The sequence below is a fragment of the Dipodomys merriami genome, unplaced genomic scaffold (assembly GCF_024711535.1).
Source record: "Dipodomys merriami isolate MVZ:Mamm:240054 unplaced genomic scaffold, mDipMer1.0.p SCAF_137, whole genome shotgun sequence".
In the NCBI taxonomy this organism is placed as follows: domain Eukaryota; kingdom Metazoa; phylum Chordata; class Mammalia; order Rodentia; family Heteromyidae; genus Dipodomys; species Dipodomys merriami.
In genome coordinates, this window is record NW_027202682.1 from 901,851 (window position 1) to 924,526 (window position 22,676).

At 50.9% G+C, this 22,676-nt stretch overlaps 1 protein-coding gene across 1 annotated transcript; it reads left to right on the forward strand.

Annotated features, from left to right (window-relative positions):
* The first annotated feature begins 1,684 nt into the window (after positions 1–1,684).
* On the forward strand, positions 1,685–22,450 carry LOC138825373 (protein FAM234A-like). Its single transcript, XM_070019831.1, has 13 exons — positions 1,685–1,846; positions 9,448–9,537; positions 11,209–11,500; positions 16,014–16,130; positions 16,376–16,567; positions 17,693–17,823; positions 18,193–18,325; positions 19,438–19,567; positions 19,894–20,034; positions 20,335–20,410; positions 20,588–20,743; positions 21,172–21,274; positions 21,369–22,450. The coding sequence occupies exons 3-13, from the start codon at positions 11,233–11,235 to the stop codon at positions 21,578–21,580; spliced, it is 1,659 nt and encodes a 552-aa protein (XP_069875932.1). The 5' UTR covers positions 1,685–1,846; positions 9,448–9,537; positions 11,209–11,232; the 3' UTR covers positions 21,581–22,450.
* Positions 22,451–22,676: the final 226 nt, after the last annotated feature.

Here is a 22,676-nt window from a genome sequence, read left to right on the forward strand (position 1 = left end):
GATCTCAGCCTCCTGAGTAACTAGGATTACAGGTGGAAGCCACTGGTGCCCGACTAGGATCCAGGTTTTGAAGCCAGCTCTGGAAGACAAATCCAAGAGATTCATCTTCAGCAAAAAGCTATAGCTCAAGTGGCAAAGCATCAGCCTTGAGCAAAAAAGCTAAGACTTAGTTGGGCAGTAGTGTCGCACATCTGTAATCCTGGCTACTCAGAAGATTAAGATTTGAGGATCAGGTTCAAAGCCAGCTCAGGTAGATAACTATGAGACTTCTATTTGCAATTAACCAGTAAAATGACAGAAGGAGGGTAGGAATGTGGCTTTGTGGTCGAGTGCTTATCTAGCATGCATAAAGCCCTGGCTTCCATTCCTCAGAATCGAAGAGAAAAGAAACAGAAGTGGCCCTGTGGCTCAAGTGGTAGAGCACTAAACTTGAGCACAGAAAGCCTCAGGGACAGTACTCAGGACTGGCAAAAAAAAAAAAAAAAAAAAAAAAGCCAGAAGTGAAAACATGGCTCAAATGGTAGAGCAGCAGGTCCAATGCCAGCCTGGTAGGAAAGTCCGTGAGACTCATTTCCAACAACCCACTAAAAAAACGGAAATGGTGCTGTGGCTCAAGCAGTTATAAGTGCTTTTCCACTTCAGCCAAAAAGAGTTCAGGGACAGGGACAAGGTCGTAAGTTCAAGTCCTAGAACCTGCACAAAAACAAATAAAAAGCAACCCTTAAAACACAGACGAACATTCTGAGAGGAGACACCATGAGTAAAAAGTGCTTGAGGCCAGGCGCCGGTGGCCACGCCTGACATCCTAGCTATTCAGGAGGCTGAGACCTGAGGATGGAGGTTCAAAGCCAGCCCGGGCAGTAGAAGTCGGTCGTGGGCCCTGCACTCTGGGTCTGGGCGCCGTCCCTCAGCTCTTCAGCTCAAGGACGGCGCTCTACCACGGCGCCACTTCTGGCTTTTTCTGCTTATGTGGTGCTGAGGAATCGAACCCAGGGCCTCAGCATGCAAGACAAGCGCTCGACCACTGAGACACCTTCCCAGCCCTCAGGGGACTCTTATCTCCAACAAACCACTAGAAAGCCACCAGGAGAGCGGAGGTGGCGCTGTGGCTCCAGAGGTAGAGCGCTCACCTTGAGCTGGAGAGCGGAGGGGAGCGCCCAGCCGAGATCAGGCCCACGACCGACAATAAATAAACAACTGACGTGCTTGGAGCGATGCGCAGCCCGGAACAGAGGATCAGCCAAGGCGAGGCCCGCCGCCGCCGAGGACAGCCAGGGACGCGGGCGGGGCGGGAGAGGGGGCCGCCGGAGCGCGCGCGGCTGAGACCGCCAGAGGCGCTCTGCTCCCGCGGCTCCGCCTAGCCGCAAGCCCGATCCTGGGCTGCTCCGGAACTTACGTCAGCTGATGGGCGGATCCGCTCAGACAACGCAGGCCAGAAGTGACGTAATGAAGGCGGAACCTGGCAAGAGCCCAGTCCTCACGGGAGGGAGGGACACAGCTGAGGCTGGAGGAGGCGTGGCCTGGGGCGGAGGCGGGGCCGCCCGAGGGGCTCGGCTAACCTGGGAGGGGGCGGGCCCGTGGCGGAGGCGGGCCGCCGGAGCGGCGCGGCTCAGGCGGGAGGGGGCGTGGCCCAGGCGGGAGGGGGCGTGGCCCGGGCGGGAGGGGCGTGGCCTGCGGCTGTAGGCCGCCGCGCTCGCGCCGTCTCTGCTCCCGGGTCCCTGGGCCGTGGGTCGCTGGCTCCCGGGGCTGCAGCTGAGCCGCTCCCGCCGTAGCTATTTGAGGAGGAGCCGGCGGTGCCGCACCCCCATCTCACAGACGCGTGGGAGCCGGTCCGGAGCCTGCTGAGGTAATCGCCGGCCCCCCGCGCGGGCCGGGCGGGGTCCGGCGTGCGTGCCGGGCGGCGCGGGCGGCGTCCCGCGAGGCCTGCGGGGCGGCGCGGTGAGCGAGGCCGCTCGGACCGCGGGGCGGGCGGGGCCGGGGGCGCTGGGGACCCGCGTGGCCCGCTGCGGGCGGGCGGGCGTCTGCGGGCTGCGGCGCGGGCCCGCGCGCGTGAGGGACCCGGGGAGCAGGTCCGTATTATGGAGGGAAAGTCAGGGAGCAGCTGGGCCCGCGGGCAGGGTGGGGCCGGGCTGGGCACGGTGGGCGTCGTCTAGGGCTCAGCCTCTTTCCGTGCCTGGGGGGGGCTACTGATGTGCCAGGTCAGAGGTCACCGCGGGTCACCGCGGGTCACCCCGGGCTGGGACCCGCGTGGCCGTCGCGGTCCCGCGGTCCCCGCCCGCGCCCGCCCGCGCCCGTCCTCCCTCCCTCTGGGCGCGGCCTGTGCGGTGGACACCGGCCTCCCTTTGTGACCCCGGTTGGACCTCTGACGTTCTGCTCCTGCTGTTACTCGATAAAAGCAATTTCTGCTCTGTGGGAGGAGAGCGCTCCGCTCCTGTCATCCCCCCGAAGTCCTGGGCCTAATGTTGATTTAGGGTTCCTGTGAGTCTGATTATAAACAGCGGGGCCTGGGGAAGGGTCTTCCCCTGACGGCCCGAGCCAGTGGGAAACCAGATTTCCCCAAAGAAAATCAAAGTGCTCTTCACTAGAGAGAAGGCATGGGTGTCAGATAGAGACAGTTGAACTATGTCCTTTTTGTTCTGGTCGGTTGTGGGGCCTGAACTCTGGGCCTGGGCGCTGTCCCTCAGCTCTTCAGTTCGAGGCGAGCGCTCTACCACTTGAGCCACAGCACCACTTCCAGTTTTCTGGTGGTTTTTGGAGATAAGAGTCTCACAGACTTTCCTGCCTCGTCTGGCTTTGAACCGAGATCCTCAGATCTCAGCCTCCTGAGTAGCTAGGATGACAGGCGGGAGCCACCTCCACCTGGCGTGTGGATTTTTTTTTTTAAGTGAACACATTAGTAAATGACTTCCAAAAGAAGTCATTCAGTGGGCCATAGCAAGAATTTGGATATTTATTCAGACATGTGAATCTTATGTTTATTTTCTGCCAGGGCAACTATGCTTAGTCCTTGAGGGGGAAAGGCAATAAAAAGAAGTGTCTGGCTGGGCACTGGTGGCTCCCTCCTGTAATCCTAACTACTTAGGAGGCTAAGATGTGAAGTTCATAGTTCAAAGCCAGCCTGGGCAGGAGGTCCAGGAGACTCTTATCTCCAATTAACCACTAGAAAACCGGAAGTGGCTTTGTGGCTCAAAGTGGTAGAGCTCCGTCTAGCCTTGAGTGTAAAAGCTCAGGGACAGGGCCTAGTCCCAGAGTTCAAGCCCCACAACCTACAAGAAAAAGAAGTGTCTGTTTTTAAGTTCCTCACAGGCTGGGGGTAGGTCTCACCAGACTCGGTGAGTCTAGAACAGTGTGTGAAGAACACAGACATCAAGGGAAGTGGACATCAGGCATGAGTTGGTTTTTGCTCAAGTTGCTTTTGCTCAAGCCTAGTGCTCTACAACTTGAGCCACAGTGCTACTTCCAGCTTTTTTGTGTATGTGGGACTGAGGAATCAAAGCCAGGGTTTCATACATGCTAGGCAAGCACTTTACCACTAAGCCACCTTCCCAGCCCATGAGTGGGCTTTGCAGACACCGGAGCAAGTAGAGAAAGGAAGCCAAGTGAAGTGGAGAGTGCAGAACAGCAGTATGGCGGGGGGGGGGGGGGGGGGGGGGGGGGGGGGGGGGAGGGAGCCAGGACTGAGACCTGAGACCTGGGGTGAGCCTGGGCCTTGGAGAGAGGGAGCCTCTCCAGAGGCAGACAGGAGCTGCGATGCTAGGATCATAAGACCCAGAATTAACCTAGGTGTTGGCTTGGTTCTGAAGTGGGGCTGACTCATCCAGAATTGTAAACAAGGCAGTAACATGACCAGGAGATATTTTTGGAAGATTGGAGAGGGCTCCAGAAATCCTAGTAAGAAGGTTTAGCAATATGACTTAAAACAATAGCTATGGAAGGAGGGATGGGGTAGAAGAGATAGATGAGTTAGAACCTATAGGACCTGTTAGATGTTTCAAATTTATTCAAAATTGGTTTCTATTCAAAACTCACAAACTTATTCTTTCCCCCCTCTCACAAACTTAATCTTACTTGTAAAATCCTTTATGAAAGTTAGATAATCAAGATGTTTTTAAAAAAAGGTGGAGGTGCCTGGCACCAGTGGTTCACGCCTGTAATCCTAGCTATTCAGGAGGCTGAGATCTGAGGATTGCAGTTCAAAGCCAGCCAGAGCAGGAAAAGCTATGACACTCTTATCTAATAAACTACCAGAAAACCGGAAGTGGTGCTGTGGCTCAAGTGGTAGAGTGCTAGCCTTGAGCCGAAGAGCTGAGGGACAGTGCTCAGGCACAGAGTTCAAGCCCTATGACCAACAAAAAAAAAACAAAACAAGGTGGAGGCATGGTGCAAAATGACTTAAGTAGCGGCTGGAAAGGTGGTTCAGTGGTAGAGTGCTTGCCTTAAGCTGAAGAGCTGAGGGACAGCACCCAGGCCCAGAGTTCAAGCTCCAGGACTGACAAAAATAAATAAATAAATAAATGGCTTAAGTAGTAAGGCTCCAGCCATGAGCAACAATGTTGAGCAAAGTACAAAGCCCAGAGTTCAAGTCTCACAACCAGCAACAACAACAACAAAGGCTGGAGCCAGGTACCAGTGGCTCAAAGAGAAAAAGACCAAGTGTGATAGTACACACCTAAAATCCCTGCTACTTAAGAGGCAGACACTCAGAGGATCAAGACCAAGCCCAGGCTGGCAAAAATTTATCCAGACCCCATCTAAATAAACAAGCCAGGCATGGTGATGCGTCTATAATCCCAACTATGGAATAGTGTAACTAGGAGATCCGTATCTGACCCAGTCAGAAATTGGAGACCCCATATGAAAAACGGAAAGGAGCTAGAGATATGACTTAAGTGGCAGAGTCCTTAATTCAAATAGTAATACTACCAAAAAAAGTGGTCAAGTCAGTTATACTTTATCTTCTTAAGAGATTTTTCCTCCGCTGTCTAATGTAAGGACTCATTGATAGTGTGAGAATCACAATAAGCAATATCTGCCTTAGATTCAGGAAAGAAACTTATTCCATGGACAAATGTATAAAATTTGTTTTGGATAATAGCTGCTCGTCTGGATGCCAGTCAGTGTTCATTCCCAGCTTATATTGAGGAGATGCCATCCTTGGTTACTTTGAAAGACTCAGTTACAGGCCTGGGAATGTGGTTTTGCAGTGGAGTGCATGTCTAGCATGCTTGAAGCCCTGGGTTCGATTCCTCAGTACTACATACACAGGAAGTGGTGCTGTGGCTCAAGTAGTAGAATGCTAGCCTTGAGCAAAAGAAGCTCAGGGACAGTACCCAGGCTCTGAGTTCAAGCCCCAGAACTGACCAAAAAAGAAAAAAGTCTCAGTTACGTAAAGGAAAGGAACTTTGTTGAGGTTTTTTTGTGCTGACTGTATGTACTGTGATACTTTTGGCTCTAGAGAGCCATGACCTTAAAATTTGTTCTCATTTGAAAAATTATTGTGGGCTTCTTTTTTGTATTGAGATTATTTTTGGTAAAGGCCAGAAATAGTTATTCACTGCAAACAACTGAACACTGTAGTTGTTACTGTCTGATATCTGCTTGCTAAGCTGAAATATCCTACTTGGTTACTGTGGGTGTCTCAAGCATCTTGTGTTCAGCTGCTGTCAATGCATGGACCAGCGATGGCAGTGGCCCAGACCACTTACTATTGCTCAAAGTCTCACTCACCATGGAGCCAAAGGTGGCCTTGAACTTGCTGTATAGGCCAGGCCTTGAGTTTTGCAAACATAAATTAGCTCAAAGGAATGTTATAATTTTTAAGATTTTTAAAACCAAAAAATAAGAATTTAATAACGGAGATAAGATTTACTATTAAAGCAACCTGAAGGGATACTTTCTGCAAAAGTAGTTTTTAGCCAGATGTGGTTGTGTAAACCTGTGATCCCAGCAGAGGCAAGAGGGTGGCAGGTCTGGGCTGCACACACCGTGAGACCCGGTCTCAGAACCAAGGCCGGGTGTGTGGGAGAGAGCTTGCCCAAAATGGTTTAACCCCTAGCACTGCGAAACACAAATACTTCTTTCACCAAATTTCTGTAGTTCAGAAAAGAACCTCTACTTCCAAGATACCTTTGGAATTACTAGTTGTTTGTTCCGACAGTTTTCATTCTGCCCTCCTGGGGGTTTTATCCTTTTTCTATAAAACAATTAGAATGAGGATTTTATTATCTGTTCTCTCTACTTCAGTAACTATTCTCAGAACCCTTGGAGAAAAGGGAGGTACCTTTTATTGAGGTCCATCATTTTATTGAGTTGCACAATTTTATTGTTCCTCTGCACACTTAACCTGTGAGCTCGCTGAAGGACAGGTGTGCCAGTGCTGGTAGCCTTGAACTGAGCAGTGACCGAGTGGTTTCCCTATAGGTCTGTAGTACCAGGGATAATCTGTTTGAAAAACCATACATAGAATCACCCTTCACATCACAGTTTTTACCGTAATGGAGCTGGGATGTAGCTTGGGCCAGCTGAAGCGTTGTCTAGTACTTGGAGAACATTAGTACTTTCTTTGCATTGATGAGCTAATTCCCCCCCCCCCCCCCCAGTGCTTTTGGAGTAGGTAAGACACATCTCCAGTGCTCTTGGGGCTTTTTTGTTATTGTTGTTGTTGTTTGTTTTGGACACGAGGTCTTGGTCTGAGTCAAACCAAGTAGTTAAGGCTGGCCCCAAACTCTTTTTTTTTTTTTTTTGTCAGTCATTGGGCTTGAACTCTGGGCATGGGCGCTGTCCCTCAGCTCTTCAGCTCAAGGCGAGCGCTCTACCACTTGAACTACAGCGCCACTTCCAGTTTTCTGGTGGTTTATTGGAGATAGGAGTCTCACGGTCTCTCCTGCCCGGGCTGGCTTTGAACCGCGATCCTCAGATCTCAGCCTCCTGAGTAGCTAGGATTACAGGCTGAGCCACCAGCGCCCGGCAGTAATTATCTTGAAATAGAGCATTTTAGGGGTCTGGCCACTTTCAGTATGTCTTCAAGTTACCACAAAACTCCACTATTACTGATTTTCTCCCCAAATACACAAAACAAAACAAAACAAAGAATTCTTCTGTTTGGAACCAGATGGCTTTGAAGAATTGACCAGAGCTGCCTGTGGGGAGAATAGTTCTTCCTCTTGAACTTGGTATGAACCGCTGACCTCATTTCCCCTTGTTAAAGGTTTTCTGTACTTTCTTTTACTGTAAGTTTTGTTCAGATGAAAAGATGTTGCAAAAGTAGTAGAGAGCTACTTGCAACTTCTCTGTCCCTGGACGGTAACATCTCATGTAAGAGGCAGGAGCTGGCCGGCCTTACTCCTCCAGCCTCCAGTGTTCACATGGGCTGTGCAGGCGTGTGCCTCACCTACTGCCCTTCAGCTCAGGTAGATTCTGTGAGGACGGCACCACAGTTAAGATGCAGACCTGCCCGTGGGGTAGCAGGGCTCAGCGCAGCAGGCCTCACGCTCCCATCCTGGACTGCAAAGCGTTTTGTTCAGTCCTGGGCATGTTCAGTTCTCACCGCTTGCCTTTCTTTTTTTTTTCTGGCTTAAACTCAGGGCAGGGCCTCATGATTGGTTTGGCCTTTTTTTTTTTTTTCTTCACTCCAGGTTGGTTCTCTACCACCTGAAAACAGCTCCACTTCCAGCTTTTTGCTTGTTAAATGAAGATAAGTTCTGCCATCACTGGCATCACTGGCACAATTCTCAGATCTCAGCCTCCTGAGTAGCTAGGACGACAGGTGTGAGCCACCAATGCCCAGCTTCTTTGCCTGTCTTACAGTACTGCCTTACCCGTCCTATAGCCCTCACAGGGGTTTGCTCTTAGAAATCCAGCTCAGCTAGAAGAACTCATGTTGAGTGAGATAAGCCAAGAGCAAAGAAACAAATGGCACATGGTCTCCCTGATAAGTGGATGTTAAATCCAAAATGTTAGGTGATACGACAAAATTAACAAGACTCATCTGGTCAAATCACTACTAAATAACCCCATGCTGGGCTGGGAAGGTGGCTCAGTGGTAGAGCGCTTGCCTTGCATGCCTGAGGCCCTGAGTTCAATTCCTCAGCACCACATAAGCAAAAAGAAAAAAGCCGGAAGTGGCGCTGTGGCTCAAGTGGTAGAGCGCTAGCCTTGAGCTGAAGAGCTGAGGGACAGCGTCCAGGCCCAGAGTTCAGGCCCACGACTGGACCAAAAAAAAAAATTAAAAATTAAAAAAATAAGATAAATAACCCCATGCTGCTGATCACATGTATGGTATATATGTGCACACCGGAGGGAAACCAGGAGGACGACCCAGAATTAGAGGGAATCAGGGAAAAATACAACAACGGGACCCATTAGCTGCACTGGACATTGACCAAAATGAACTAAACAACACAATGGCAGCAATGGGAGGGAGGGAACAAGTGGGAAAGAGGGAACAGCTGATGCTATGCAAAACAAAAGAAAGGTACATACCACCCAATGAGGAAGAAATAACTGAAGCTCATAGAACTCATAAATGTTATAGACCGTGATAGACAATTTGCCCCATGAAAGTTAGAATATGTCTGAAATTTGGGAAATTATGTAACCACTTAATCACAATAAAAAATTTGAAGAAAAAAATGTCTAGCTCAGATGGTGTTTAGGAGCAATGAAAAGCTAGTTGCAGTGTACTGTCAGGTTTCATGAGGGAGGAATCAGCCTTACCGCCCGTCTGTTTCATATGTTTTTGGTGTAAATGACATTTGGTTTGATTTGAGCCTGTGATTCTACTTGGGGTTTCACTCTTCCTTTTCTCCCAGCACCCAGGCCCAGAGTTCAAGCCCCATGACCAACAAAAAAAGGGGGGCTTCTGTGCTGCACACCACCAGCAGCTTCACTACAATTCTAGCTACTTATGAGGCTGAGATCTGAGGAGATCTGAGGATCCAGGTTCAAAGCCAGCCTGGACAGCAAGGTCAATGAGACACTTACCTTCAGTTAACCACTAAAAGTCTGGAAGTGTGACTCAAGTGGTAGGACAGTAGCCTTGAGCACAAAATCTCAAGGGCCCAGACCCTCAGTGGTAGCCCCAGAACCCATGTATCAAAAAAAAAAAAGGGAGGGGGTGGCCTGTCCTCCCTCTGCTGTGCTTCCCTTCAGGCTGACGGGTTTGGAAGCCAGAACTGTAGTCATCCCTGAGGGCTGATGAGGCATGAAATACAAGGGCAGACTCCGGGGTAGGGCTTCTCCACCCGCCTACTCCTGGGAGTCACCAGGAGAGCTGTGATGGCACCTGGGCCTCCAGCCCCCACGGAGGGGGCTCTTGAGTTAGTCTGGGATGTGGCGTTGTCCCAGCGTAGAGCTGAGGCTGAGAAGCAGCACGGCTGTGGCACAACCTGACGTATTCGTTCACTGGCAGCTTGAGGTGTGTTTGCCAATGGCTTTCTGATCCCATAGATCCACCTTATGAAGACACAGATCCCCTGTCCCTGCCCAGTGACGAGATGTGCCGGCAGCTGGTCAGGAGCTCCTGCTGACGTGCTCCAGGTAAGGCTGGGGAATGGGCTGAGCGGGTGGAGGGGGAACAGTGTTCTTACATAGTGCGTGAAATTGAAGGGCGGTTGCCTTTCTGCCTGAAGATATGCTGAATGCTGACAGTTGGAGATAGCCAAGGCTCAGAAAGCCTATTAGGTAATGGTGGTTCACAGATGGCATTCTGGCTTCTCATTCAGCTCTCATCGATGCTTTAACTGTTTGAAGTGTCCCTTCTTTGCACATGGGGTAGCTAGATTTGCTGATTAAAGAGGTCTCTTGTCCTCCAAGCCCTGGCCCTTTCCCCTGGACTTTCAGATCTGGTAGCTGCTGGCCTTTCCCCTGGTCCCCTGGTCCAGATCGCCTCTGCCACACCTTGCCATTCCCTTTTTCAGGCGCTGGCTTAATGAGGCTCCTGGTATGACTCATTGTTTGATTTTCCTGTGTTCACTTCATCACCTTGGATAGGATCACCTTTCCCAACCTCCAAGTAAATAAAACTCATGCCTCAGCATTAAGGAGAGCACACACTGGTTTATTTTTAATTGTGATAAAAGACATGTACCATGTGATGCATGCCTGTCACCCCAACACATACGAGGATTGTGAGTTCGAGAGACCCTCGTAAAAGCAGTGCGCACACGCGCATACACACACACACACACACACTGTTTCCTATTTGATTTTCTCTCCCATAGCCACCCACAGTCCAGTGGCAGGCGGGCCCTGGGCCAGGAGAGAGCATTCTCTCCACAGGACCCGGTTATCACATACTGTGTGTGTCCGCATGGCTGACCACCTTCCTCCTGCATGCCGTGGCTGCTTAAACTTTCGTTTGTCGTTTGTCTTTTATTTTTATTTTTTTTACCATTAGTAAGAAAAGCTAGCGTTGGAGTATGTTAGATTCTGTTGTAAGTGGTTTATATGCATGCTAATTTAATCCTTAAAAGTAGATGTTGTATCCCTTTTACTGATAAGGAAATAGAGGTGCAGACAAATTAAATCCCAGTCCCAGGTCACACAGGCTAAAGGTAAGCTTGACCCCAGAACCCGTCTTCACCTAAGATTCCTTGATCGTCAAGTCCATGTGTGAGAATGTAGATTTTACTAAACTCTTACTTGGGTAGCCTTTTGCCCAGAAGCTGGCCAGATGTGCCCAGCAGATGCAGGCATGACTTATTAGTTAATGATTAATGTGTGAGTTGCAATCAGCTGCCCACTACCACATGTAGATGAAGCCGGCAGGAAACACCAGTGTGCTAGGTGTAGAGTATTTCCTGCTGGCTCTGCACAACCGGTTTGCCTTTCCTTCTGCGTTCCTTAGAGACCCTAAGTAGAATCTGTTGATTCTGCCATCCTACACATTTACATAGTGTTTTATTTTCCTTGTAGTATTTAGTCACTGAATACAAGGCTTCTCGGTAGTTGGGTAAACACTGTACCATTTGAACTATGTATTCTCAATCCTTTGTCTTTATTTTGGATTTGAGGTATGGTTATACTAACTTTACCAAGTCTGGCCTCAAATTCATAATCCTTCTTTCAGCTCTTGAATACACCACCATGCCCAGCTGATAGAGCTTTTGTCTGAGGGGCTGATGGTTCAGAGCTGCACTGTAACTTGCTCAGTGCTGCTTTGTGCAGTGGGGCAGCTGGCCTTAACCACCTCTTGTTTTATTGATGCAGTGATCATTAGTTCATGCTTGGAATATGCACAGGATGACGGACAATAAGGATTTAGAAGCTGAGAACCACCCCTTGAAGAATGAAGGCAGAAAATCACAAGAAAATCTGAAAAATCAGCTGAAAAATGAAGAACATTTGAAAAGCAAGCCTCTGCAGTCCAGGCTCTCGCGCTGCCGGGCAGTGGCCTTCTTCCTCTCCTTGTTTATCTGCCTTTCTGTAGTGTTTGTGGTCTCGTTCCTTATCCCATGTCCAGCATCACTTCAGATGTGGAGGATTGATTACAACGCTGCCGGTGAGCCTCAAAGGGTCTCTCCTCTCGCCAGCTTCCAAACACTCTCCTGGGCAGCAGGATGTGTCTGTGGGTCCAGAAGTGGAGCTTGACGGGCACTACTTCATCACTCAGTCACTGGTGACTATGTATCCAAGGCATTCTGGGATTTATAAAGAGAGCTGTTGATTTGGGGGGGCAGTGCAGAGTATTAAGCCACACCCCAGTCCTTAGGGAACTGTGGAGCAGCCTGAGTACAATGGAAGTACTGCTTGGTTGGGAAAATCAGCACAAGTGGCCTGTTGGTCACATTTCAATGAAAGAGATCAAATGGCTAAGGGTTTGGAGATGTCCGTGTAACATGTGAAAAACCTGCAGCAATTACGTTGATGCGCTCTGGCCGGTATAAAACTGCACCAAAGTGCACCTTCCTTTCTCCTCCCCTAAATCGGTGCTTGTGAAAGAAAAGCAATTGAATTGGCCTTACTTGGTCTCCTGGGAAACAGCATGTTCCCAGTCAAGCTGCTGGTGAGTGTAAGAGGTTTCAGATCTTTGTACACTTTCCCTTTTCTGGTGGGGTAAGCTGGTCCTGGGGCTTGAACTCAGGGACTGGGCTCTGTCCTGGAGCCTCTCTGTGCTCAAGGCTAGCGCTCTACCACTTCAGCCACAGCACCACTTCTGGCCTGAGCTGGCTTTGAACCTCAATCCTCAGCCTCCTGAGTATAAGGGTTACAGGCATGAGCCACCAGCGACCGGCTTGCCATCTCTTCTCGGTGCCTGCCAGTAGCTAGAGTTACAAGCACACACCACCATGCTTGCCCTATTTATTGAAATGGGGTCTTACTATTTTTTGTCCAGGCTAGCCTTGAATTACAGTCCTCCCAATTTCTGACCTATCCCTGCCTCAACCAGAAGCATGTGCCTTCACACTTGTCTTTTATCTAGACTTTTGGTGTTCATAATGCTTGATGGTGTTTAGTGTACATCTTGCTCATGTATATCAGAGTATTCTCTTTTTTCTATGTGTGCCGGTTCTAGGACTTGCACTGAGAGCTTGGATGCTGTCCTTGAGCTTTTGTGCTCAAGGCTAGTACTCTACCACTTGAACCAGAGCTCCATTTCTGACTTTTTGTGATTGATTGGAGATAAGAGTCTCACAGACTTTCCTGTCTGGGTAGGCTTTGAACTGGGATCCTCAGACCTCAGCCTCCTGAATAGCTAAGATGACTGGTGTGGCCATGGCACCTGGCTGCAAGGTTATGGATCTTTAGATTGACTTCACTATTAGTTCAGAGAGATTGTTCTTATCATTAAAGGGTATTGGATTTTGTCAGATGCCTTTTGTATGTCTACAGGTATGTGGTATTCTGTCACATGGAGTATTAGTTGATTTTACATTTGTTGAACCAATGCTGGGTTCCTGGGATGAAAAGCATTAGATCAATAGTTGAGAATCTTTTTTACAGGACAGTACTAAGAATTAAACTTAGGGCCTCGTGCTTGTTACTGCTAATAGAGCAAGTACTCTACTACTTGAGCTAATCTTTCCCCTTCCCCCTTTTGCTTTTACTCTTGCTGACTTTGCCCAGAACTACCTCAGACTGCAATCTTCTTACCTCTGGCCTTCTTAGTAGCAAGGATTACAGGCATGTACCCCTATAACAAGTTCATTTTTTTTTCCACTACTGGGGCTTGAAATCAGGGTCTTGAACTCTAATTTTGGCTCTACCTCTTACACCACACCTCCATTTTCAGCATTTTCTAGTGAATTGGACATAAGAGTCTCACAGATTTGTCTGCCTAGGCTAGTTCTTTGATCCCTAGAGCTTAGCCTTCTGTGTAGTAGGATTATAAGGCAGAAGCTACTGGTGCCCAGCTTCTAGCTGATTTTTGATAGGGTCTTACTAACTTTTGCCTGGCATGACCTCAAAATCTGGGATTATAAGGATGAGCTACCATGTCTAGCTCTGTTTTCCTTTTTCTGAATATTTTAAATAAAAATTGATTGAATCTGTGGAGTCACACAAAGGGCCATCTGCCCCCACATTTTGCTTATCCATCCATCCATTAATGGACATGACAATTTCTACTTTGGGGCCATTGTGGATAACGCTGCTATACACAAGTAATATGAATCCTTGCTTTGAATTTTGGCAGATAAGAACCAAAGGAATGCCGGGCGCTGGTGGCTCACGCCTGTAATCCTAGCTACTCAGGAGGCTGAGGTCTGAGGATCGCAGTTCAAAGCCAGGAGAGACCGTGAGACTCCTATCTCCAATAAACCACCAGAAAACCGGAAGTGGCGCTGTAGCTCAAGTGGTAGAGCGCTTGCCTTGAGCTGAAGAGCTGAGGGACAGTGCCCAGGCCCAGAGTTCAAGCCCACGGCCAACAACAAAAAAAAAAAGAACCAAAGGAACGGAGCTTCTGGAACACATGCTAATTAACTCTTCTAAGAAGCTGCCAGACATTCTTTACGGTGTTGCACCTTTTTACATTCTTACCAGCAATGCACAAGAGTTCCCAGAACAACATTTGTTTTCTGCTTTTGTTTTTGTTTTCCTGAATACAGAGTCATAATGGGTCTGAAAAGATATCTTAAGGTTTTTTCATTTCCCTAATTACTAGTGATAATGAACATCTTTTTATGTCCTACTGGGCCTTTGCATCTCTTCTTAGGAGAAATGTTTATCAAATCCTTTACATATTTTCCAACTGAATAGCTGAATTTGCTGTTTAGGATAGTCTTAAAATATTCTGGGTTGGAAGTGGCACCATGACTCAAGTGGTAGAGCACTTGCCTTGAGCTAAAGAGCTCAGGGACAGCACCCAGGCCCAGAGTTCGAGCTCTACCCCTCCCTCACACACACACACACACACACACACAGTGATCCCTGTCCTACATATGATTTGTAAATACTTTCTCCCATGTCATGGTTGTCTTCTTACCATTTTTTGGCGGGGGGGGGGGGGAGGGAGGGATCAGTTGTGGGGCTTGAACTCCGCCTGGACACTGTCCTTCAGCTCAAGGTGAGCCACAGCACCACTTCTAGTTTTCTTGTGGTTAATTGTAGGTAGGAGTCTCACAGACTTTCCTGCCTAGGCTGGCTTTGAACTGCAATCCTCAGATCTTAGCCTCCGGAGTAGATAGGATTACAAGTGTGAGGCCACCAACACCACTTTTTTTTTTTTTGGTCCGGTTGTGGGGCCTGAACTCTGGGCCTGGGCACTGTCCCTCAGCTCTTCGGCTCAAGGCTAGCGCTCTACCACTTGAGCCTCAGTGCCACTTCCGGCTTTCTTTTTGCTTATGTGGTGCTGAGGAATCAAACCCAGGGCCTCAGGCATGCAAGGCAAGTGCTCTACCACTGAGCCACCTTCCCAGCCCTACCACCAACACCACTTTTGAAGGTCAATTTCTTTTTTCTTTTTCTTTTTTTGGTACTGGGGTTTTAACCCAGTACCTCACACATGATAGGCAGGTTCTCTACCTACCTTAAACTATGGCTCAACTTTTTTTTTTTGTACTGTTCCTAGGGCTTTGAATTCAGGACTTGGGCACTATCCCTGAGCTTTTGTGCCAAAGGCTAGCACTGAACCACTTGAGCCACAGCTCTACTTGAGCCACAGCTTCATGTCTGGCTTTTTTGTTGGTTAGAGAGAAGAGTTTCACAGACTATCCTGCAATTGCTGGCTTTGAACCATGATCTTTAGATCTTAACCTTCTGAGTAGGTAGGCTTACAGGTATGAGTTACTGATACCCAGTGTTGACCCTTTTTTAATTTTTATTTTTTTATTTTTTATTTTTTGGGTCCGGTCGTGAGGCCTGAACTCTGGACCTGGGCGCTGTCCCTCAGCTCTTCAGCTCAAGGCTAGCGCTCTACCACTTGAGCCACAGTGCCACTTCCGGCGTTTTTCTTTTTGCTTATGTGGTGCTGAAGAATTGAACCCAGGGCCTTGAGCATGCAAGGCAAGTGCTCTACCACTGAGCTACCTTCCCAGCCCCCTTATTTTATTTTTGAGTCAAGATCTTAATCTATAGCCATACCAGCCTCAATATGCCTGATCTTGTCTGATCTCAGAAGGTGGTCATTTAAGTCTTTTGGTGAAAGGAAGCAGCAAGCACTTAGGCTGCGTCTGTCCCACACTGGCCTAGGACTCTCTCCTTAACAAAAGGTGTACAAAAGACCTTTTCATGGTACCAGAATGTCTGTCTTGTTCCTTGGTAGTGCACTTAGGCAATGGAGATGAGGATCTTGGGTTCACAACCAGCCTGGCCTACAGAGCAAGATCCTGTTATGCACACACACATGCACGTGCACACAGAAAGGAAGATGTTCCCATTTTCATCCTTATGAAGATTTGCTGCACTTCTGAAGAGAAACTCTGGAAAATGTATCTTCCTAGTGAGGAATATGCTACTTTTGTTGGGTGACAGGTTTCAATGCACAACAGACTCCAGAACAAAAGTGCGTGGTGCGTGGCCTTCCCCGTAGACAGTCATACCCTCGGCAACACTCTGTGGATTTTTTTTTTTTTCAGTCATCTACGACTTTCTGACCATGGAGGACATAAACAGGGACAGGATTCAAGATGTCCTCTTCCTTTATAAAAACACCAACAGCAGTAACAATTTCACCAGATCCTGTGCTGGTGAAGGTAATTTTTACTTTATCTGAACAAGGGACTCTGTGGGAAGGGTCCCTCTCCCTTCTATGGTATTTGGGTCTGGCAGAGGTGAGACGGCCGGCTCTCCTCCCCACCCCACGGGGCCAAGGCCATCACTACCCCAGGTTGGTGAGGATTAGGGAAATGGGTGCTGGCCTAGGCAGGGTCAGTGAGGACAACAAGAGCTGGCAGTGTGGCTAGGTCAGTCTGACTGGCCACTGCGGTTTTCCTTCTAGGCTTTTCCACCCCGTGTGCCTTTGTGGCTGCTGTGTCTGGGGCCAATGGTGAGACCCTCTGGGAGAGGCCTGTGGCCCAAGACGTGGCCATGGTGGAGTGTGCTGTGTTGCAGCCATCAAACAATGAGGCGTCTTCTACCTGCATCTTTGTAGGAAGACCTGGTTCTCTCATTGCAGTTGACCTATTCACAGGTATGCTGCCAAGGAAGATGCTCTTGCTGGGGAGGCATCAGCCCTCTTACTGGGGAGACTTCCAGGTGTGACTACTGGGAATGCACACACCTCAGGTCCTCCAGCTGCTTGGCATGTGACACTCGTGTCTTACGATGCCCAATTTGCATGTTTCAGCTACATGAGGCAATTGGCATCACCCACATGGGCAAACAAGTGAAGAGGAGATGCGTAACGGCTAAGCTGGCCCTGTTGGTGCTTGTACTCTGGGGCTCAAGTCTGCTGAGCCTTAACAGGCCATAAGTGAGCACCAGGGGAAGAAAGCATTGGAGATGGCCCAGAGTCATAAGGCATTCTGTGCCTCAATTTATAGATTTTGGTATTTCCCTTACGTGCTGTTGTTTTGCTTACGTTTGTATAGCCTAAGTGTGTATGGTGCTGGGATCCATGCTAGCAAGTACTCTATCACTGAACTACGCATCCAGACCAAAGTCTCGGCTGGGTGGCTCACACCTACAATCCTAGGCTGAGATCCGAGGATCATGATTTGAAGCCAGCTCAGGCAGGAAAGGCCATGAGACTTTTTTTTTTTTCTTTTTTGTCGGTCATGGGGCCTGAACTCTGGGCCTGGGCACTGTCCCTCAGCTCGTCAGCTCAAGGCTAACACTCTACCACTTGAGCCACAGCACTACTTCCAGCTTTTTCTGTGTATGTGGTACTGAGGAATCGAACCCACATTCCCATCCCTAGGCCCTTTTTTGGGCATTCTCCTTCCTGAAACTAAAGGATGTACCTGTGTCTGGAACCAAGGCAGGTTCCTGGGGTTTCTAGCTCTGGCAGGGTCAAGTCCTGTCCCCTAGGTAGGCGGGCAGTCATTGGCCAAGTCTCCTGTAACAGACCTTGCTCAGGACCTGCTAATGGGAAACCCAGACATGAAATAAGGAGCGATTAGCAGCTACCATTTTCTTGTGGGCACTCAGTCGCTTTTCACTCGGGCATACTGTATCTGTCTTTCCTCAATGAGGACCGTTAGCTGTGCTTGCTCATGACCCTGTTTCTGAGCATGCAGCATGCTTGTGGGTGGATCTGCCATGCAGTTGCCACAGGATTCAGGGCCACAAGCAATGGTGATGTGCCTGGTTCCAGGGAACACCCTGTGGAGCCACCCCAGCAACCTCAGCGAGAACACCTCCGTCCTGAGCCCTCTGCTCCAAGTGCCTGATGTGGATGGCGATGCTGTTCCGGATCTACTGCTCCTCACCCAGGAGGGGAAGAAGGTGAGGATCAGCATGCCTCTCCTCCCAGGTGGCCCAGGCCCATCCACTTCCTCCTGGAGAGGATTTGTGTCTGACCACTTGTCTGGACATTCAGCTGGGGCTCTGTACAGACAGTACACTGAACTGGCCCATCCCTATAGGCAGCTGTGAGCCCTCCCAGAAAGTAGGGTGGGATTTAGCCCAGGGCTTCCCTTTAGCTCCTAAGCAGGGTGTGCAACACATGCTCCCAGTCACTCGCTCTTATTTCAAGGCATTCTTGCCCCCAAAACCAAGAGAATTGGATGCCTTTTTTTCGACAGCTCCTAAAATGCCCCTCTCCCCGCTGTGGATCTAGGTCTATCTCTCCCCTGCTGCCCTTTATCACTGCAGGTCAGCGGGGACATCTATTCACTCAACACCGGGCACCAGATTGGCCACAGAGGTGCCCTTGACGTGAATGGAGACCATGGGGCCTTTCTCCACATCACCTGGACAGGTGCACACTACATCCTCCTGCCCTGCGGTACGTCCTCTGCCACACACCTGGGACAGACTTTTCTCTTAAAGCCATGCGGGGGGCTGGGAAGGTGGCACAGTGGTAGAGCGCTTGCCTTGTATGCATGAGGCCCTGGGTTCGATTCTCAGCACCACATAAGCAAAAAGAATAAAAGCTGGAAGTGGCGCTGTGGTTCAAGTGATAGAGCTCTAGCCTTGAGCTGAATAGCTGAGGGACAGCGCCCAGGCCCAGAGTTCAGGCCCCACAACCAGACCAAAAAAAAAAAAATAATAATCAAAGCCATGTGGGTCTTTTTTTTTTTTTTAAGTAGTTGTACAGAGGGGTTCCAATTGTGAGTATAATGCTTCTTGGTTAGTGTCACCCCTTCCTTTGTTCCCTCCCTCTTTTTTCTTGCCCTGGTTACATAGTTAATTTTTTACATAATTTACACACACAATGTGTCCCCACACACACTCTTTGCCCACCTCCTAAGCTATGTTTCCATTTCCTGGTATTCATTTTAATAAATGGTAAATTAGTTATTCAGAGGGTCATGCTTTGCACACTTCCCCTAAGTATACTTGGTCTGTTTATGTGTAAATGTATCGAGCCCTATACGTGTTGTCAAGTGGTGCTGTTCTTAACTAACAGGCACTTAGGAGAAAACTGTTTCTGAGGGAGACTACTCCCGCCCCCGGTTCAGCAGCGCCTTCTCCACTCCTGTTCTGTTCTGTGTGTTTATTCTGTCAGTGCTCAGGGCCCCCACGGTTGAGCAGCGCCTTCTCCACTCCTGTTCTGTTCTGTGTGTTTATTCTGTCAGTGCTCAGGGCCCCCACTCTTACTTGCCTTTCTTGCTCAGGACTGGTGCTCTACTACGGGAGCCACACCTTTACTTCCTGCTTTGTTGTTGTTGTTTGTCAGCTGGATATAGACTTTTTTGCCTGGGTTGGCTTTGAACTAAAATCCTCAGATCTCAGCCTCTTGATCAGCTAGGATGACAAGTATGAGCCAGCGTCACCTAGCTCTGCCTGTGTTGTTGGGAGTCGACACACACTGATGGTCCGGGGTGCATGTGGCACTGCGTGCGCCTGGACGTAGGAGCAACTGTGATGACGTTCGCTCTTCTGTGTTGTGAATAGTGAGCTTTCTCTGTGGCTGCTCCGTGAAGGGTCTTTATGAGAAGGTGACTGGGAGAGATGGCCCGTTTACCAATGACCCCCTCTGGGAGAACATGCTCAATACCTCTGAACACAGGAGGCTTCTGCACAGGTTGGTCTGACACAGAGAGCTCCGTCCTACAGGCCATGGGCCTCAGTCAGGTATGATCTGTATGGACATGGGGCAGCCAAGCAGGCACCGGGCCTTGCTGGACGCAGGCCACGGCGCCTCTAGCCACAGGCAGTGGGTAGATGAAAGCCAGGTAAGCGCAAAGGGGCGGGGGTGCTGACAGGACTCCTGTCCCCATCCCCCTGCCAGCTCTCAGGATAGGGAACCGGGGAGGGAAGGCTGTGGCGTTGGGCCCCACAGGAAGCCACCCTGCCGCCAAGGCTTATCCCAAAGTCCCTGAGCACTTTTCTCCCGCTGTCCTCACCCAGCTCTGGAGAAGTCCGCCACCTGATGAACGTCCAAGGGAACGCTGGTCAGGACGTGCTCCTTGTGACCTCCGAGGCCTGCGTGCTGCTGGATGGGCAGGAGCTGACCCCCAGGTGGACCGTCAGTGGAGCCCAGATCCTGAGGTACAGAGTTTTTCTCCAGAGCTGGGCAGTGGTTGCAGACCGCACGTGGGTCCGCCTCTCCAGAGTCCCCAGCCCACGGGCCGCTGGCACAGCCCATGGCACCTCCACCAGCGGAATCTCACCTGCCCTTTGCCTCCGGGTCGGGGGGCCAGCTCCTTGTCCTGGGGCTGGATGTGGGCAGCCCAGCCCTGTCTAGATGAAGCCACAGAAGACTGAGTAGCATATCTGTCCCAGGAATTGCCCTTATCTTAGAGCTCCTTACTGAGACCCCTTGTGACCTCTTGTTCTCTCTCTTTCTAGAAAACCCATCCTCGGCCACTACAAACCAGACACCCTTGCTGTGGTCATTGAAAACGGAACCGGCATTGACAGACAGGTGAGCTGGGCTTCCTCTAGAGTCTTAACTTGTCTAAGGACAAACTGTGTGAAAGTAGACAGGATTCTGGCCCTGCTAGTGCTGCCTTCGGAAGCGGTGAGAATGTTCTGGCTGTGCTCGGAGCACGGCTGCCGCGCTGGGGCTGACAGATGGTCTCAGCGTCTCCTCCTTCCCCAGATGCTGTTTCTGGACCTCAGCACGGGGGCTGTCCTGTGGAGCCAGGCTCTCCCAAGCTTCCCCGGCGCCCCGCCATCTGTCAGCCTGCTGACCACAGACCACCGCTCAGCCTTCTTCTTCTGGGGCCTCCATGAGTTGATTGGCACCAGTGTGATGGTATGGGGATCCTATCAACATCATTGCAGAAGCCAGGGACAGAGCCCAGGCCAGGGCCCTCCTGAAGGCTGTCCGTGACCGGGCCAGTGCAGGATGGGGGGGGGGTCCTGAAGAAGTCTTCTTGGGGCATGTGAGTGGGAGCTCAAGAGACTCTGAAGGCTGTGTTAGGGCAGGCACTGATGGACACCAGGAAGACCAGAACCAGGCCCAGGTTGGGGGAAGAGGGAGTTGCAGGTGGGTATGGAGAAGAAGTTACCTGTTTGTGAGCCCCCAGGCTGGGCCAGGTTGACACAGAGCTCTAGGCGTGGTCGCTCTGACAGCGCCATCCATGGGGGGTGGCCTGAACACTGCCCTGGGCAAGGCTGGGGCCCAGGCCTGGCTTGGACAGGAAGAGCAGGAGTGAGGCCTGTTGCTGGTCCCCACCCCAGGAGCCCCGAGACGCCCGGCACAGCCTGTACATGTTCCACCCCACCCTGCCCAGTGTCCTGCTGGAGCTGGCCAATGTGTCTGCCAACGTCGTTGCCTTTGATGGTGAGTACAGCCTCAGCCGCAGGCCTGGGGCTGCTCCCCGCCCCAGCTCCGCGCTGGCTGGTGCTGAGAGGTGCTGTTCCCATGTCCCCCACAGTGGTCCTGTTTGAGCCGAATCGCCATGCTGCCTGTGTGCTCCTGACAGGCCCTGCAAGCTCCCATGAGCCTGGCCTGGTCTCCGTGGCCAAGCACAAGGTGCAAGACCTAGTCCCCGGCAGCAGAGTGGTCCACCTGGGTGAGGGCGGGTCAGAGAGCGACCGGGCCATCAAGGACCGCTTCTCCCGGCTGAGGTACCTCAGTGCGGCCTAGCCGGCGGCAGCTGGAGCACAGGGAGCCATCCATTCCCTGCTGCCGCCCTGCCGGCCCCTCCCTCTGGACAGCATGACCGCCTCCTCGGGAGCTGTGGCCTTACTAGACGTATTGGGTGGTTGGTGGGAGGGCACCCCGGGCCTCCTCCCAGCACACCTGTCCTCCCTGGCCCTCCACAGTCTTGCCTACAGCCAGGGGTCAAGGCCAGACTGCCTCCCTGTTGTCTCCCTGGACCACTGGGCAGCGCCCATTCTCCGTGCCCTCCTTACTACTAGCCTCTCACCTCACGGGAGTGGCCGAGGTGGAGAGGCACGCTCCCCCTCCCCCCGCTCAGGCACTGGTTCCCTTCCTCCTGTTCCTGCACCAACCCCACCCTCGGGGCAGCGAGCCCTGGAGGCACCCAGAGAATCATCGTGGGAACTGGCGCCTGTGCAGCCCCTCCTAGAACAGATGGAAGATGTTGGGTGTGGAGGGAAAAGAATGGTTCTCGGTTCTGGAGAGCAGGGATTGGCTCTGCAGGCGGGCAGGGACTGTACTACAGTGTATGGTGCCCTCAAGGTCCCAGGGGTATGTTCAGTCTGCCCCTCAGGAGGTCTCTGTGCCCAGGGGTATGTTCAGTCTGCCCCTCAGGAGGTCTCTGTGCCCAGGGGTATGTTCAGTCTGCCCCTCAGGAGGTCTCTGTGCCCAGGGGAGGGGAGCACCTCCCACTCCACTCCTAGTGCTCACCCGAGCAGGACCCACTTCTGTGCCTTGTTGCTACTGAGGCCCCAGGGCAGCCGGGTACCAGACCGGAGCCCAAGCTTTGTAGCCAAAGTAGCCCTCTGACTCCACCATCGCAGAAAACAACAGCATAAATGATTTGCACTGTCACTGGCCAAGTGTGAGTCTTGTGCCATCTGCCTGCTCCAGCACTGGGAGTGGCGACCGGGAGGGGCTGGCCATACTGTGGGCTCCAGGGGGCAAAGGCCCCACCTGTATCTACCCAGCAGGTGTGCCAGCTGCGCCCACACCACATCCACAGGCTCTAGGATGAGGACTTATGTGCCGTGGGGAAGATGGCGTCCCTGACAGAATGCCCCCCACCCCGGGAAGATGG